This window comes from Lactuca saligna, chromosome 4, assembly GCF_052625555.1.
Source record: "Lactuca saligna cultivar CGN05327 chromosome 4, ASM5262555v1, whole genome shotgun sequence".
Classification (NCBI taxonomy): Eukaryota; Viridiplantae; Streptophyta; class Magnoliopsida; order Asterales; family Asteraceae; genus Lactuca; species Lactuca saligna.
The window spans coordinates 43,004,431-43,021,510 of NC_136420.1; the positions used below are offsets into that span (position 1 = coordinate 43,004,431).

Sequence of the window (17,080 nt, forward strand, 5' to 3'; positions counted from 1 at the left end):
ATTGTAACATCCCAAAATCCAATGCTAAAAATTTAATTTTTAATTTAATAATTCATAAAACAAATTATTAAAACATCATTGAGTTATCCCATATCATAAAAACCCATAAGTCATACGGCTTAAAACAAGTCATAATAATATCACAGTACAAATCCCAAGAACATCATAGTGTAGAAAAATAATGGTGTTGTAACGACCCGTTCCCGGTATGTTAATTCACTGGTAATTGTTGTAAAGTTTTGCAAGAGGGACTCGGCGAGTTCTAGCCTGACTCACCGAGTAGGGTCGCGAATTCGAGCACGCGCGAGCCGGGGACTCGGCGAGTCCATATCCCTGACTCGGCGAGTCCATCCGTCTGGGTGAAACCCTAAATCCCCGGGTTGCCCACTATTTATACCACCTTATAGCCCCCATTCTCGCCTCCCTCACCCTGAGAACGCAGTGATAGAACCCTAATCCTCCTTTGAAGAGCTTATATGTGTTTTGGTGCCATTTTGTGAAGGTGTGAAGAAGGAGAAGAAGAAAGAAGCAAGGAGAAGTGTTGTAGTGCAAAGATCCAAGGCCAAATCAGAGTCAATTGAGGTATTTTCGGAGTTCCATCTTGTTATATGCTTTAAACTTCCATTAGAGCTCTCCTAAGAGCTAGTTGATGCTTGTTTCAAGCCTTACACGTGCATGAACGTCTTATTAAGTTGGAATATCTATGGATCTGAATGTTGGGGTATTGTAGAGCCCAGATCTACTGTCTTTTTGGAGTTATATTGCATGTTAACCATAGATCTACCCATTTTGTGCATCTTTTAGCCTTATTTCCCTTATTCATGAGGTTGTACACGTAAAGTTGGAAACTTTACGTGGTAAATCAGCTTATTGGACTCCGATCTATCAATTGTATGCATTGGATTCAAACAAAATCAAGTAAAAATCAGTTGCATGGCGGCAACTCGGCGAGTCGGAAGAACGACTCGACGAGTTGGGTCGCGAGTTCCCGATTCCTTCATTTTTTGCCAGTGTCGAGTGAACCCAGTGAGCTAGAGAGTGGACTCAGAGAGTTGAGGGTAAACTCAGTGATGGAGGGACTCGGCGAGTTGTTCATCAACTCGGCGAGTCCAAGGCAATCTTCTTAAAGATCAAGAACAACTCGTCGAGTTTGTTCATCCAGCTCGGCGAGTCGGATGAAGATTGTTTGAGTTCTTGGATCAAGAGGGTACTCGTCGAGTCGATGCCAGACTCGACGAGTAGCAGCGAGTAGGAGTGAAAAGTGAGAGTAGGACTCGGCGAGTTGGGTGGCCCAACTCGGCGAGTCAGCCCAAAAGAGAATTGACTTTGACCGAGGGTAAAAGAGTCATTTTACCCCAAGCGCAGTGTTTAGTATTTGATTGAGTGTGTTTATGGACTTATAGCCGAGGAGATTCAGGAGCAGCTGCCGTTAGCTTCCCGAGCCACACACTCAGCAGCCAGCTTATGAGGTGAGTTTCCTTCCAGTAGGAACGGGTCTAAGGCCACAATGCCGGCCCGTTCAGTTAGCAGTAGTTTCCGGATTTAGGTCCGATGCAGTAGCTAGTATGTTCGATGCCTTCGTGGCTCCAACAGGATTTGTGTGCTATGTTTTATGCGTTAAGTATTATGTGTTCCGGGCTACGGCCCGATGTAGTATGCCGTATATGTGTTTATGCTAGTTGATGTGTTATGCTATGCCATGTTCAGTCAGTCAGTTCCGGACTTCGGTCCGATGCAGTTAGTTCCGGACATTGGTCCGATGCAGTTAGTTTCGGACTTCGGTCCGATGCAGTTAGTTCCGGACTTCGGTCCGATGCAGGGGACAAGGTCCCAGTCAGTTCCGGACTTCGGTCCGATGCAGTCAGTTCCGGACTTCGGTCCGATGCAGTTAGTTCCGGACTTCGGTCCGATGCAGTTTCCGGGCTTCGGCCCGATGCAGTGGGCAAGGCCCAATATGTGTTTATATGTTATTGTATGGTATGTGGTAGTTTGGGGGAGCTCACTAAGCTTCGTGCTTACAGTTTCAGTTTTGGTTTCAGGTACTTCCGCAAGCAAAGGGAAGAGCTCGGGGTGACAGCATCGCACACACCACAGCTTTAGCTTTTAGCCTGGGATTGATTTAGTTTGTTTTGATTTGCCGTAGTATGATACAGTTTCCCCACAATGTTTTCTATTATGTTGGAATACATCACATATGGTTTTATTATATGACACTCTGATTATGGTTTTGATTATATCGAAAAACGAAATTTTTGGGTTGTATTTTTGGGTCGTTTCAGGTGTGATGCGCTGCAGTCATGCCGCCTCCTTTCCCTTCAAAGAGGAAGTATCTGAAACCAAAACTGAAAAACGTAAGCACAAAGCTTAGTGAGTTCCCCCATCATACCACATACCATACAACAGACATACTGTCAGGCATATCTAGGTCCCCGACCTACCCTGTTGAGCATACCAGGGTACTCAACCTACCCCTATTAAACATACAAGGGTGCCCAACCTACCCCTATCAGACATACTGGGGTGTCCGACCTACCCCTGTCAGACATATATGGGTGCCCGACCTACCCTCCGGTTTATCTCAACCGGTTATGGGCACTATTTCACCCCTACCACTACCACATAATAACATACCATAAACATACTGCTAGGCATATATGGGTATTGTCTACCCCTTCGGTCTCTTTCAAATGGTAACCGATGACTATTTCACCCATCCTACCACTATCGCATAATATCATAGCATCCTAGCACATAAATCACAACTGATAGTGACATATTAGTCAATTATCACAAACACAATCATCTCAACTATAAACAACTACTAGTGGGTCGATATTGGTGCCTTCGACCCACTTCTATTGAAAGGTAACTCACCTCAAATATCGTGAAGTTGCTAAATTGTCCTCAACTTTGAATCAGCTCCAATCAAACTCCTACACATACAAGATTTCCTTTAATTACCCCTTTCATACTCATAACTCCCATAAGGGTCAACTTTGGTAAAATTCAAAGTCAAGGTCAACACCCTGGTCAAAGTCAACGTTTGGTCAAAGTCAACATTATGGTTTGACTCGACGAGTTGGTCCATTAACTCGTCGAGTTCCATGAATCATGAACCCTGAAATCACAATCCAACTCGTCGAGTTCATCCTATCCATAGAATCGAGACTTCACCAATCAACTCGTCAAGTCATCCTTGAACTCGTCGAGTTTTCACCCTTTACAGACTCGGAATTCTTCGACCCAACTCGTTGAGTTCCTCTATGAGCTCTACGATTTCTTCATTCTGTTGAGCCATCTCAATAGATTAAGCTCTTATCCCTCAGATCTAAGCCCCATACTTCATCTACATATCGAAAGTGTCCTTTTAAGGGTTAATAGCCCTTCTTAATGGGTTTAGCTCAAACCCTAGTTCTTTAAGACCTAAATCTTGACCCAAAAGCCATAATACTTCACTCTAAAACATAACAACTGAGATCTAGGCCCTAGACACCATATGAATACGTAAAGTCGCTTTTGAAAGGTTTAAATTTATTGAAATTTTCGGGCTGTTACACTCATCATCCATATCATCTTTCATCTACCTATCTTTACGTAATTTATTTATAGGTATAAAAATACATACACAGTTTAAATCAAATACAACATGTATAAATCATTCATCTAGCATAGATATCAGGAAAACAGATAATAAGCACATATAGTGTGTATTAAAATTAAATACTTCATATCTATGTGTAAAATGAAAGTAATTATGCACTCACTTGTTAACGTGACGACTTGAAATTCGGACAACGCTTCGCTTCTAACAATTGTCTTTTCCTTTGACGTAACCTAATATCATTATTATTGTGTCTTAGTCTAATATTTATTGCAGCTAATTATTAGCCTAGATTCACCATTAATTCAAAGTCTACTTCAAAATCTATCAAGTAAGGAACAACCAGGTAGAATCATATCGGAGGTAGGGTCTGTTTGGTATACGAAGTGTACTCTTTGGAAATCCCACTTTAAACACCTCACTAAATCCAGCCTAGATATCATCCCCGTAAGTAGATCAATCAATATAACGAACTTAAACATAATAATGATAAATCTTGTTTATATGTTCATAATAATGATAATGAACTTAAACATAAGTTATACCTGAAGTATGGTAAGCATAACTCAACTTACAGGTGGTTTAGTGAGAAACCAGACTTTGTGTGGGTAGAATTTCTAAGTCGAAAGCTCAACTTCTCGGGGCTTTATGGCGCTCCGAGGCTTCTTTTCTAACACCTAGGAAGTGCTAGAGAAAAGGTCTTAAGACATTGGGAGGTTTGGAAGAGAATTGGTTGAAGAAGTGTGAAGAAAAGAGTGAAAAACGCCATCTATTTATAACTGCCAACAACCGAATATGCGGGGTGTACACAAGGTGTACGCTGGACATACTGCAGTACGTTGGGCGTACACAAGCTACACTAGGTGTACTCATGCTAGGTGTCGCGATCTTGTGGCAAGTCGTGCGGAAGAAGGTGTGGCCTTGATCATGCCACGTGTCACTTCGAGGTTAATCCGAAAATTAATTATCTTCCAAATCTAAAACAGAAAACCACTTGGTTCACTAACCGAGTTTAACCGAGATGGTTCAAGAGAAAATTGGGTTCAACTAGAAAAATAACTAGTTCCACATGAATAAAAATTGGTGATGAAAGGATCGAGCCAAAATCGATTATTATTATTATTTTTTTCCTAACAAAAACCATCTTATACTTAGAGTTAGCTGGTCCAAACTAGACACCAATAAGCTTATGGTGTAAAAATTTGAAAATATAAATATTTATTTATAATTGAAAACCCTTAGCAATTTTCTTAATTATATCAATGTGAGACCATTATATCAAAAATATAATATGCCTTCTATTATCTATAGTTCTTTCATTTTTTCCAAACATATTGGGTAGTTCAATCAAAATAATTAAAGTATATTTTGAATATTTTATATATATAAATTATCGTAAATTTTTAAATTTTAGATGGATCAAGTGAACATAATCCATTAGTATGCATCTCGGCATCCACTCGTTACGACCTTAACGTAAAATATTAGATTTTTATTTACAAAAAGTAAAATATAATTTGTAGTAAGAAAAGTCACCATGCCGTTTTTCAATAAGATAAATAAAACATTTAAAACAAGTTCACGAAAAAATGCAAAATATTAAAAATTAGTTCCGACCTGCCGGATTCGAACCAGCGACCTAAGGATAACAGCATTTAACCAACTACAGTCCTCCGCTCTACCAACTGAGCTAAGGTCGGTTTGTGTATAATGTTCATCCATTTGTTATTTATACTTTTCTCTTTTGTCCGATAAAAAACCAATTCGATGAGGCTCATCTGTGAATTACAACTTCTAAGTGTAGCTTTTAACAATTAGTTTTAAAATTTTAATAATGCTGATTTGATTCAAAAGCTTTTTAATTTTGTTATTGTTAAAGGATTGTATCATTATGAGGCAGGGAGTTTATTAAATTCTGTATCCAATTGGAGTGTTTGCATAAAAAAGTGATTTGCCTTTTGAAAATTGTATATGATTTTTTTGTTATAAAGTATTTATAACTTTTATGTAATATAAAAGTACAATGTAGTTTTTAATAGATCAGATGATTTTTTTTTGAACGGCAATAGATCAGATGATAATCATTTATGATGTTTTTCACACGAATAGTTTATTCATGCAAAATATACTATTTTTTATGCATATGATAATTTTTCTGCATTACAATAATAAGGTTGTAAATTGTATAAAAGCTACCAAGACGTTCCCAATCTCGACACATGGTAAAAACCCAACATCAATATCATCTCAATAGCCACATAAAACCATCCATGGCCAAAATAAACAAGAATATGGAAATATATCGCCCTTTTTCAAGCCTCAAGTTACCATTAACAAGAATCTATGAGTGGCACGAAGGCAAATATATAAATGCTAACATGATCAATCCAAATCTGTCTAAAAATGTTCTTTCAAAATCAATGATGAATCCAAATCTATGAGTGGCACGAAGGAATCTACACTTTTTCAAAATCAATTTTAAAAATCACAAGTTATTGTTTTTCTTTTATATAACGATGTCATGGTGAAAATATAATGGCTTATTCTCATGTTTATTGTTTAATGGAGTGAAGCAAAAAAAAAAAAAAATTTTATTTTATTTCGTCATTAAATTGTGTAGTCCCACCTAAAAGGGTGTTCATATACGGGGACTTTCACAGTGCTAATATGCGCCAAGGGTGCGTATGTGAAGACTGCTTTCAGTTGGAAAAGCTGTTAGCTAATATGTATGAGCAGTATATATAGAGTTCCATATCACAAACAGTAGACAGCGAAATCAATGGCGACTCATACGAGATTCGCGGCGGCGCTGGTGGAGGCGGTGTCTTCTACGATCCACATCCGTCTCCTACTCATCCTTGTGATTCTAATTGTATCTGGAAACACCGGCGTATTAGGCGGGAAAAATGCGAGGATTCATATTCCTGATGAACTAGATGATGTGGTGGACGACGAGGAGGATGAAGCGTGGAAGGAATGGGGACGGAAGAAGAAAGTAGCAGAAGAGCCGTTTGATCCGCCACCGACGGATTTCTCGGAGATGGACTTGGCTAAGATGCAGGATGAGATGATGAAACGTCAGCACGGGCCGTCATTTGGCTTCGTTAAGCTTCGGTTTGGCGTTCGGCGAACTCCGGTAGCTTGATTCTTCTTCTCTTTGATAATCGATAAACTGCATCCGCATTCCAAGTTTTCCCTATGGTTACCCTAGATGAGCTGCGATTTGTTTTTGAGCGATCAAATCCGTTATTTTCTCAACTTCAAGAAACTGATATCAAACCTACTTTTATCAATTATCTTTTATAGAAAGTATTAAAAAAATGCTGACTAGCATAAAAAAGTCAAAATGCAGCTCTTGATTCTTCATCTATCACAGGCTAGGTTTTAGATCTATAAGTCTAGAACCAGAGTTTCACTCAAAATTATACTGAACAATGCATGTTGTCAACAAATATAATCCGTAATTGTTTCGCTGTTCATTGTTTACCTGTTCAATAGAGAGTAGAGACAAGCAACATCTATCGCGAAATTACAGCCAACAATTTTTTCACAATTTGTATGTCCTGGAATAGAACTCGTTACTTTTGTGGATTTTTTCAGCAATTGATGCCATTGATATTTCGGGTGGGTGTTTAGATTTCAAAAATCAGAGTTAGTTACAAATTAGTCAAATTTAGAGAAGTAGACAAGGGTTTCCCTAAACTTTAGAGTCATAGAAGGTGGTATAACTGCTCTCATATGCCTTACTTTACTTATCAATTTTGTGTTAACATAATAATCTTATAAGGGAATATACTTAAGGATTGCTGTTTTGAGGAATATAGCTGGAAGATGGATGGATCATGATTTCATAATTCATACTTTGCAGGATATGATAACAGAAATTGCAATGAAATGGAGCAAAATTGCAAGAACAGGAGCCATTGAGGTGAAATTTATGGGTGTTGATGTGAGTACAATCATGTTCACTCTGGAAAAAGGTCAAGACACTCTAGAGGTTCGTTTTTTCAAATTCAACCATTTATACTGTTACCCTGTTTTTTGTATTTTATTTCATTGGTTAATTTGTGTTTTGACTTTTGATTGATTATTCAGTTGAAAGAATTTATATTAAGTCAACCCGAGGCATATGAGATTAAGATTGGGGATCGGCTTTTTCGAAGACCAGGAGATCCTTCATTTGATGATGTTTTTGCAGATGACTACAACAAAAAGAACAATATTCATCCCTCAATCCATGAACATGAGAAAGATGAGTTATAATTAAACCTAACTCTAATTATTCTCCTTTGGAATTTCTTGCTAGTTTCTGCAACATTCTTCCCTCAATCCATGAACATGAGAAAGATCTTTTTTTTTTGTCTAATTAACTTGGGATTCCATGGGTGTTGATGCTATAGTTGATAAATAACGATTTTTCCCCAATTGATTAATCATTCTTTTACTTTTGCATTAATTTGTTAATTTGCATAACAATAAAATAAAGATGTGGTACATCTACAACTCAACACCTTATCTCATTTTTACACCAAATCTGGTATAAAATTGTTCCAATCAAACACAAATTTCTACACCAAAACGGAATCATATTTGTTTTCCAAGTTTCTATTGTATAATTTGGTCATTCAATCTTGAATTTTATTCATTTATAGTTTATTGTTTGTATAATGGCATTTCATATGTAATATTTGTAACTTATGATAATATAATTTGGATTGATGTTAAATTATGGTATGTATTGAATTTATTTTATTTTCATAACTTATTAAAAAGTTAATGCTATTTTAAAACATATTATATACTTAAATAAAACATATATTTGACGTATAATATATTTTATAAAACATATAATTGTCTAATTATATAATCTACAAACTTAAGGCGGTAAAAAAAAGAATGGTTACAATTTGGAAAAAAAGCTTATATTCAAATAAAAATATAAATAAAAAGGGTACTTTTGAAAATCTGTATAAGTTTGAAAAAAAAAGCCTTTTTTTTTTTTTTTTTTTTAATGTTTAAAGTGTTGTAATGAATTGAAGATGAAGTAGTATGTATATCATATAATATCATTTCGGTACAAAAAATGATAAAATGGATTAAAGATGGTTCATGGGTTTGATGTTAGAATATACACATATGGCTGATGAATCATTTTTAAATAATAAAATCATGATTTTTTATTAAGAAGTTTTACCATGATAGGAATCAATAAATATATTTGATTATATAAAAACAAATACGGTTTCATCTGAAAGACTGAAACTTAAGGTAGAATATTTGAATTCGATCATATATAAATGGATGCAAACACCTTTGAAAGACAGGTTTGATTTTGTAACTTAGTAAAAACTTATCATGTTTGTTTTCAGATTTTTGTAAACCTAATTCAAACACTTCAACCAAAAACTAGGTTACATTTACATGATTGACCTTCAACTAGTATTAGCATTTCAATCCACATGAAAGGTATGAAAATGCTAATAACATTAGGAATTCATGAGTTAAAAGAATTTTTCATGTTTGTTTCTTGCTACAAGCTATAGAAGATGATTTCTAGATTAACTTTTAAGCCGAATACTCATAATTGTACACATTCGCCTCAAGCATACACTAAACCCTTAACAAATTCGCTAGAGCGCACCTTATCACAACTCTTGACATATGGGCCACTACCTACAACCCTTTGATTCTAGATCAAAGTTGATTAAGTTTGTTACCCTTATGGTAAACCATGCCATGCATTTGGGAAATACAAATGCATCCCTTCCCCGAGATCCCTAAAATAAGGAATCAAAGATATTTCACCATTACAAAATTACAAATTTTAGGTAGATAAAAAACTGAACAAACTCTGCCACAGGAAATAAGAAAAAGACATAGATAAAAGAACCATTGCCTTAGTACATGTTATTAGAATGTCTTCTTATGGTGATCCAAACAAACACAATACTATTTTGTGTTGGTTTATTAGCAACTCAAACAAACTTAATATTTTATTATGATTTGTTTTTATTTATAATCAACTTTTACTATTTTTAAGATTAATGAAAACTATACACAGTTAATTTTATTTTGAAAAAAACTAAGATTTTATTATTATTTCCTTATTTCAAGATTACAAAAAATACAAAACAAAAATATAAAAATACATAATTATTATACATTGTACAATGTATACATTTGTTGTTGAAAATTAGTGTTTGTATATATGTTTTCTTGTGATTTATCCTGCATCCTATGTCATTATACATAGATAGAGTTACATGATTGATCTATATGGTTTCGAGACGTAATAAAGACAACTATTGAAATTCATATGCGCTCGGTTCCTATGGTTTTAAAACTAAGACGCTAATCCTTTTGGCCAATTTCACTTGTAAAATGACTTTTGTATGTTTTTAATTAAAGTTACATTTTTTTAAATGTTTTTTTAATATATTTTATTTAAAATTAATTATATATTAAAAACCAAGACGGTTGCCATTCCTATATTTAGTAGAATGACACTTTTTACTTCTCTACTTTGTAAAACGTAGAAGACACTTTTTACCCTTCTACTTTGTAAAATATCACTTTCATCTCTTAAACTTCCCTACTTTGTTAAATAACATTTTCTACCATTCTGCTTTGTAAAATATCACTTTCACCCATTTATTTTCTAAACATTCATGTTTAACCCCCGTACTATATATATAATATGATTTTCCTACAGTTACCGCCCCTCAGATTTGTAAAACGCCACTTTGTCCCATCGACTTTGAACTTTATAAAATGTCATTTTCATCTCTCGGCTTTTTAAACTTTCGTGTTTACCTCCATCCATCGACAATTTATTCAGTAACCTTTGATATTGATATACCAACAAATGCAATGATATCTAACTTTTATAAATCTAACGATCAAATTCAATTTACAAAATGTATTAGCTCCACTGCAACAAGTGACAGGCAAAATACAATTTTTTTTTATGGTTTTTGTCATCAAAGCCCTCGAATTTACATAAAAAATCGATTATGCCCAAAATCGATTTTTTTTTTTTACCACAGATGCCTCACATTTTCCCATCATGTTTCATTTTAATGTTTTTCACCGGTTCCACTTTATCAAACGGTTACATCCCCTTTTTAACCCCCAAACATCATCGTCTTCCCTTAACATCAATCCAAAGTCTTTCTCCCATCTTCTATCCTCTCCCCCGTCTTCTACCTTGTGTCTTTGTAAAATGTCGACTTCGTCTGCCAAATCAAGCTTCCAAGGTGGTCCAACATCAAGAAAGAAAAGAATAGTTAGATGTGACTGTGGAGATGTGTGTAAGGTATCTGTTGCTTGAGCACCTTAGAACTATGGAAAAAAGTTTTATAGGTGCCCTAATTACCAGGTAAACAGTTTACCTTAATTTTAAAATTTCTTGAGAAACCCTGAAAAAAGGTATGTAATTTATACCAATTATTATTTTTTCTAGGTGAAAGGAGAGGACTGTGTTTTTTTCAAATGATACAATGAGGAAGATGGCCACATTATCGACCCAACTCACACAAAGCAGGGGCAGGGGCATGGACAGTTGAAGACTTCGGTAGAAATAATTGTAGGGCTCTTAGTTCTTATTTTTGTAATGGTGACAATAGTTGCTTTAAAGATGTAAATCATTTTGGATTGGCTTTTGGTAGAATGTTTGGATCGACTTTTGGATTGGCTATGTAAAAATATTTATGCTTATGTAACTGTTGTTTTGAATGAAGATTTTAGTTGCAAATTATTTGTGAAATGCATATCGTAAAGTACATAACAAACATATGATACATAATATAGATGCAAATGGAAGTACAATGCTTAAATTGGCTAGTAACTGTTGTTTTGGATGAAGATTTTAGTTGCAATATATTTGTGAAATGCAAATGGTAAAGTACAATGATGAAATGGTATATAACAAACATAACAAACATATGGTACATACTATAGATGAAATTGGCTAAATGTAGTTACAAATGGTACGTAATATAGATGCATATGGTACGGATAAAAAACAATATAAACATAACAAACATATTATAACTATAATGGGGGATTCATTACATCATATTCATGTATCAATATAAAAGATTACAAAAGATCAACTAACATGTACCATCCTTCCATTTGTACCAAATTGCCTAAAACATATCCCCAAAAGGCAACCTAAAATGCCATGAGAACAACTCGATGAAATGTGCACTTAGTGGGTGTATAAACTAAGATGTACAAAATGTACCAAAAAGAGTTTCCTATGCAAATGCCAAATTATACCATCCCCACCTAAATCCCCCATATACATACCTAACTACTTCAAATTCACTGGATTTGAAAATGTGGAACCACTCCCATCTTTATCAAAATCTGTCTTTTTAAGCTTCAATTTAGTGATCCTCTTTGATGGCTTTCTTTTCCTTGTCTTAGGCACTATCCGATAACCTTCATCATCAACCTCATTCCCATCATTGTCAACCTCATTCCCATCATCAACAACCTCATTATTTAGAACATCATCAAAAATCTCATTCCCATCATTAACACCGTCACCTTCACCTTCAATCACATCACCATCATCTTGATTTTCAACACCTTCGCCTTCATCATTTAGAACATCATTTACAAAGTCAGCTTCACCTTCATCAATATCAGGCTCATCCTCATTTAAGTCCTGATGCAAGCAATAATAAACCTATATAAAGGGAAAAACTAAATTACCATCTCAACTGGTGAAGTGTCATCAAGTTCTCATGTACAAATATATCATGTTAGCATTTTTAACCATATTAAAATAACCAAATTGAAATACACTATGATTATAAGGGAACTTACTTTATGTTGATCAGAAATAGCAACCAAATCTACACTAGTACCAAGGTCAATATTATCCTTCAGAAGCTCCAGAAACCAGGTCCAATTATCATTATTTTCCACATTAACAACAACCCAAGCTATTGGGAACACTTGGTTATCAGCATCTCTACCTATGGCTGTGAGTAATTCACATTAAGCTTATTACCTTCTTACACCCTATTTTTCAACAAACACTTAAAGATTTGAAACAAATATAAACATTTTAAAATAATTTTTCTCATTTGGATTGTTAGTAACACCAACTTTACATGTAGACCCATGGTTTGATCTCAACAACTCTTGGGCATAATCCCAATTTTTTGCATAATTTTCATTTGATTTACCCTCAATCAGTTCATTTGCCTATTATTTTTCCCTTCTAACTAACCTATAGATACTACACATTTATACCTTTGTTTGATGTCACTGATCATCTCCCTAAATTTAACCTTGGGTTTATTTGTTATCTCAGTAACATAGTGTCTTCTAATCCATTTTGGGGTAACAATAGACCTAAATTTAAACACTATAGAACAAAGATGCTCAGAATTCATTGCCTTAACTTGGAAGGTTCTATCATTGTACATCCAAGTTGCATAGTGTCTAAAAGGGCATTTATTATCTTCATGTCTCTTACTACATCTTGCAACAATTCTTCTATTGCCACTCTTTTAAAAGTATATTTGGTAGCCTCCATTTACTACGTAGTTTGTCACACATAATTTCAATTGTGCAGGTGATTCAAACACATCCTCTAACTTAGATTCCATCTTATCCCACCTAACATTTGGATAATGTATTCTGTAGTTATTAGTGACTACTTCCTCTGCCTCCTCATCGCTTTGCAAAGCATTACCATGGTCCACTCAATCTTTCACCTCATCAGTCATACTTGCATTTATGATGTTCACATCACAAAGTAGAATGTTAAGAAAATGATCCTTACATTTATCAAGCCTTGATACAAACTTCTGCCGTGGTTCATGACCCATTTAAATCCCGTCAGCTCAAAATCCATCTCATTTATCCCAGAAAATGACTCGTAAATTCCTGCTAATGGGTCGTCGTAACCATCGTTTGAAAAACCCATTTCTAACCCCTACACAATTGCAACCATTATCATGAAAAGTAAGCAATTAAAGAATGTGATTTCTCGCAAAAACCATGATCATACCGTAATTTCTTACCATTCGACAAACCTAGCTCCAAACAACGAGAATGCTTCACCAGATGGAGTGCTTCAGATAACAACAATGCTTCACCATATGGAGTTTAATGTTTGAGTTCCTATTACCTACGTCTGGAAAAGTAGTAGCATGGAAGGGTGGCAGGGTGCGTATCTCAATGTTGACAGAGTGTACTTTGTTAACAGAGGAGAAACGGAGAAGAGTGTCTTAACAAGGTTACCGGTTGCAAAGGGGGATGTAACCGGTTGGGAAAGGGGAACCAGTGAAAAACATTAAAATGAAACATGAGGGCAAAATGTGAGGCATCTGTTGCAAAAAAAATCGATTTTGGGCATAACCGATTTTTTATGTAAATTCGGAGGTTTTTATGACAAAACCAACTTTTTTATTAAGAATAAAAAATAAAAAATAAAGTCTCTATTAAACCTCTTAAAACACACAAAATTGTAAACTTTCCTGATTTTTGATTTTGCATTTGAGATTAAAACCATGGTTGTAATAGATAGTTGTGTTGGAATAGTGTCTAAGCCCGTAACTATATTTGGTATGTACTTGACCTGGTTGTGCATGGTCCTTTTAGGTTGCCTTCTCCAAAGCAACTTGACAAGGTAATTTAAGGAGAAAGAGAGAGTATTATGATTTATTAATATATTATAAGAGTAATATATTAAAGGAGAAATCATATTTATTTAATTAGTATTGGTCATAAATTAATTAAGAATTAATTTAGTGGTCAAAAGAGATTAATTGAATAAAGGGGTATAAACTATCAAATGTATGATAGTTGAGTTTTTGGTTAAGGAAACCTAATGGGCTTAAGGGGGAACGAAATTATGATGGGTAACCATCATATTTTCATCCAAGGGCCTTATTCCAGAAGGTTCAATGGGCTGCTTGGTGGCTAAGCTGTCCATTAGGGTTTAGATTGAAACCCTAGTAACCTGTAAGTATAAATATGACCCCTAGGGCTTTGAATTCGGCTACCACTTGATTCTAAGAGTACCCTAGGCCGATTTCTAGCCTCTCTCCCCCTCTCTCATATTTCCTTCTTGCTTGTGGGGTTTGTGAACCATTAGAGGAGTTGCATTTGTGACTCTAGGCTCAAAAGAAGAAGAAAGAGAAGATCTAAGCCAACTCTTGAAGAGGTAAACATCTAGATCTGATTCTATATGTTAATTTTGTTGTCAATATGCTAGATTAGGGTTTGTAAGTCTTGGAATCAAAGCATGTTCAATAGTGAAACCTAGATCCAAGCATTAGGGTTTGTATGAGCACATAGGAATGTTTCTTATGCATAAAACCCATCAGTGGTATCAGAGCCTTGATTGGTTTCAGTTGAATGTGATGCTTAATTGCCTTATTTGCTGAAAATCGATTTTTTGGTCCCTGTCCGACTCAACTCGGCGAGTCAGTATCTGGACTCGGCTAGTTGACCCCTACTCGGCGAGTCCAGGTCTGACTCGGCGAGTCAGTTCGTCAGAATTAGGGATTTTCGGGTTTTGGCTGTTGTTTTGACTTGGACTTGATGCTTAATTTGTTTTATGAAGTTAAAATCCGAATTTTATCTTAATTAAGTGTTTATCCTTGCCAAAATAATAGATAATTTCAAATCTTTTAATATTAGTTGTTTATGTGATAAATATGGATTATTTAAAATTATTTGGTAATTATCTAATGACTAAAATTAAGATTAGGTCAAATATAGATAATTATGAAATTAATTGATTAATTTGAATTATTTGTTATTTGATCCCTTATGTTTTGAAAAGTTCAATACTTGCCCTCAAGTTTTGAAATTTGAATTTATGATTAAAAGTTTAATTTTGAGTAATTTAAATTTCAAACCCTTAGAATTTTACAAGTTTAAAATTCAACCCTATACTATTATATATTATTACAAGTTTAGTTAATATATATATATATATGTATAACTTAAAATGCTAGTCTTACCGTTAGTAGGCCTCATTCACGAAGCCGGTCTATAAGGTGGGTATAAGGTTGCTGCCTATAAAATGGCGCTTAATGGGTGTACACTCACACCTACCGCTTGCTTGACTGGTGGAGGGTCGTTAGCCGAACGGGTAGGATAGGGCAACCTTCTCCTCATTAAAAGTATAATGTTAATTATAAAGTAACTACATGATTACAAATTCCCATTCCTAGTTACTTTGGGGTAAAATGTGAAAATGATGCTAATCCATGGAATTACACTTCGTACCCTTGTCAAATGTTGATGGAGCGCGTGTGGTTAACCGACACATCAATTTGGGGATTACATTACTAGCGAAGGGTGACTCGATGTTTGTCATAGATCAATGGAGCGTGTGTGGTTTACCGGCACATTGATTGGGTGATAAAGACATTGAGTGCACCACGTTGATTCACATGGTTATTCACAAATTTGTTTGCGATCCTCGGCATCCCAGTCGCAAATTTAAAATGCATATCAAGATTTAAACATGTCATTGAAAAGTTCAATGAATCTCAAAGATCTAGGAGTTTTCAATACATTTAAAACCTAAATTGCTTTTTCGATTTTCATGGTGAAAATTAGTGAATCGTCATTCACTTACCTTCAAATTATTTACTTTTAGAGTACGGTATCCCTTTCTAAGTTGTAAATAATGTTGTTGGATCCTAGCCCTAATTTCTCATTTGGGTGTTTAATTAGGGATTCATTTCTAATCAAACTTTGTTCATTTCTTTTTCAGATGTCTGCAAACAACAACAACAACAACAACGCTTCTGGGTCATTCTCGTTGATGAACTTATGTCAGAAAGTGACATTTGATGGTTCAAACTTCAACGAGTGGATGAGGTATATTCACATGATCACACGCTACGAGGACAAGGAATATGTCCTCGATGAAAAGCTTGAGAAGATCATCCCAGATGTTGCTACTCCCGAGGAATTGGCCGCCTTTGAGGCCCACGAGCGTGATACCACGAAAGTTCACTGCATCATGTTGGCCACCATGAACCTCGAACTCCAAAAGTCCTATGAGGACATGTATCCATATGAAATGCATCAGGATTTGCTGGACAGGTATCACCAGAGCGCGAGGCAAGAGCGCTATGAGATCATTACTAACATGATCACCGCTAAGATGGGGAGTGGAGAATCCCTAACCTCTCATTTGCAGAAAATGCAGAGGTATGTTGATCGTCTTCTCAAACTTAATGTTAAGTTTGATGAGGATTTGGCTATAGACATAATCCTCCACTCCTTGCCCTCCTGCTACAATCAGTTTAGGATGACCTACCATATGAACAAAGAGGAGGTCTCCTTGAGCAAGCTCCAAGGACTCTTGAGGACTGCTGAGAGCAACCTCAAAGATAGATCCGTTGCACCGTCCCCTGCTGTGGCCGCTCCTGTGATTGCGATAGGTCAATGAAAGGGTAAAAAGAGGAAGGCTCCATGTAAGAGCCACCA

The 17,080-nt window shown here is 35.5% G+C and overlaps 1 protein-coding gene and 1 non-coding gene across 2 annotated transcripts; one reads left to right on the forward strand and one right to left on the reverse strand.

Moving 5' to 3' along the window:
- Positions 1-5,212: 5,212 nt before the first annotated feature.
- TRNAY-GUA (transfer RNA tyrosine (anticodon GUA)) lies at positions 5,213-5,301 on the reverse strand. Its single transcript is given in 2 exon segments — positions 5,213-5,248; positions 5,265-5,301. It is a non-coding gene; the product is annotated as a tRNA-Tyr (tRNA).
- Positions 5,302-6,278: 977 nt separating this feature from the next.
- Positions 6,279-8,026, forward strand: LOC145041704 (uncharacterized). Its single transcript, XM_078989856.1, has 3 exons — positions 6,279-6,737; positions 7,470-7,598; positions 7,697-8,026. Exons 1-3 carry the CDS (start codon positions 6,381-6,383, stop codon positions 7,862-7,864), a joined length of 654 nt encoding a protein of 217 aa, XP_078845982.1. The 5' UTR covers positions 6,279-6,380; the 3' UTR covers positions 7,865-8,026.
- Positions 8,027-17,080: the final 9,054 nt, after the last annotated feature.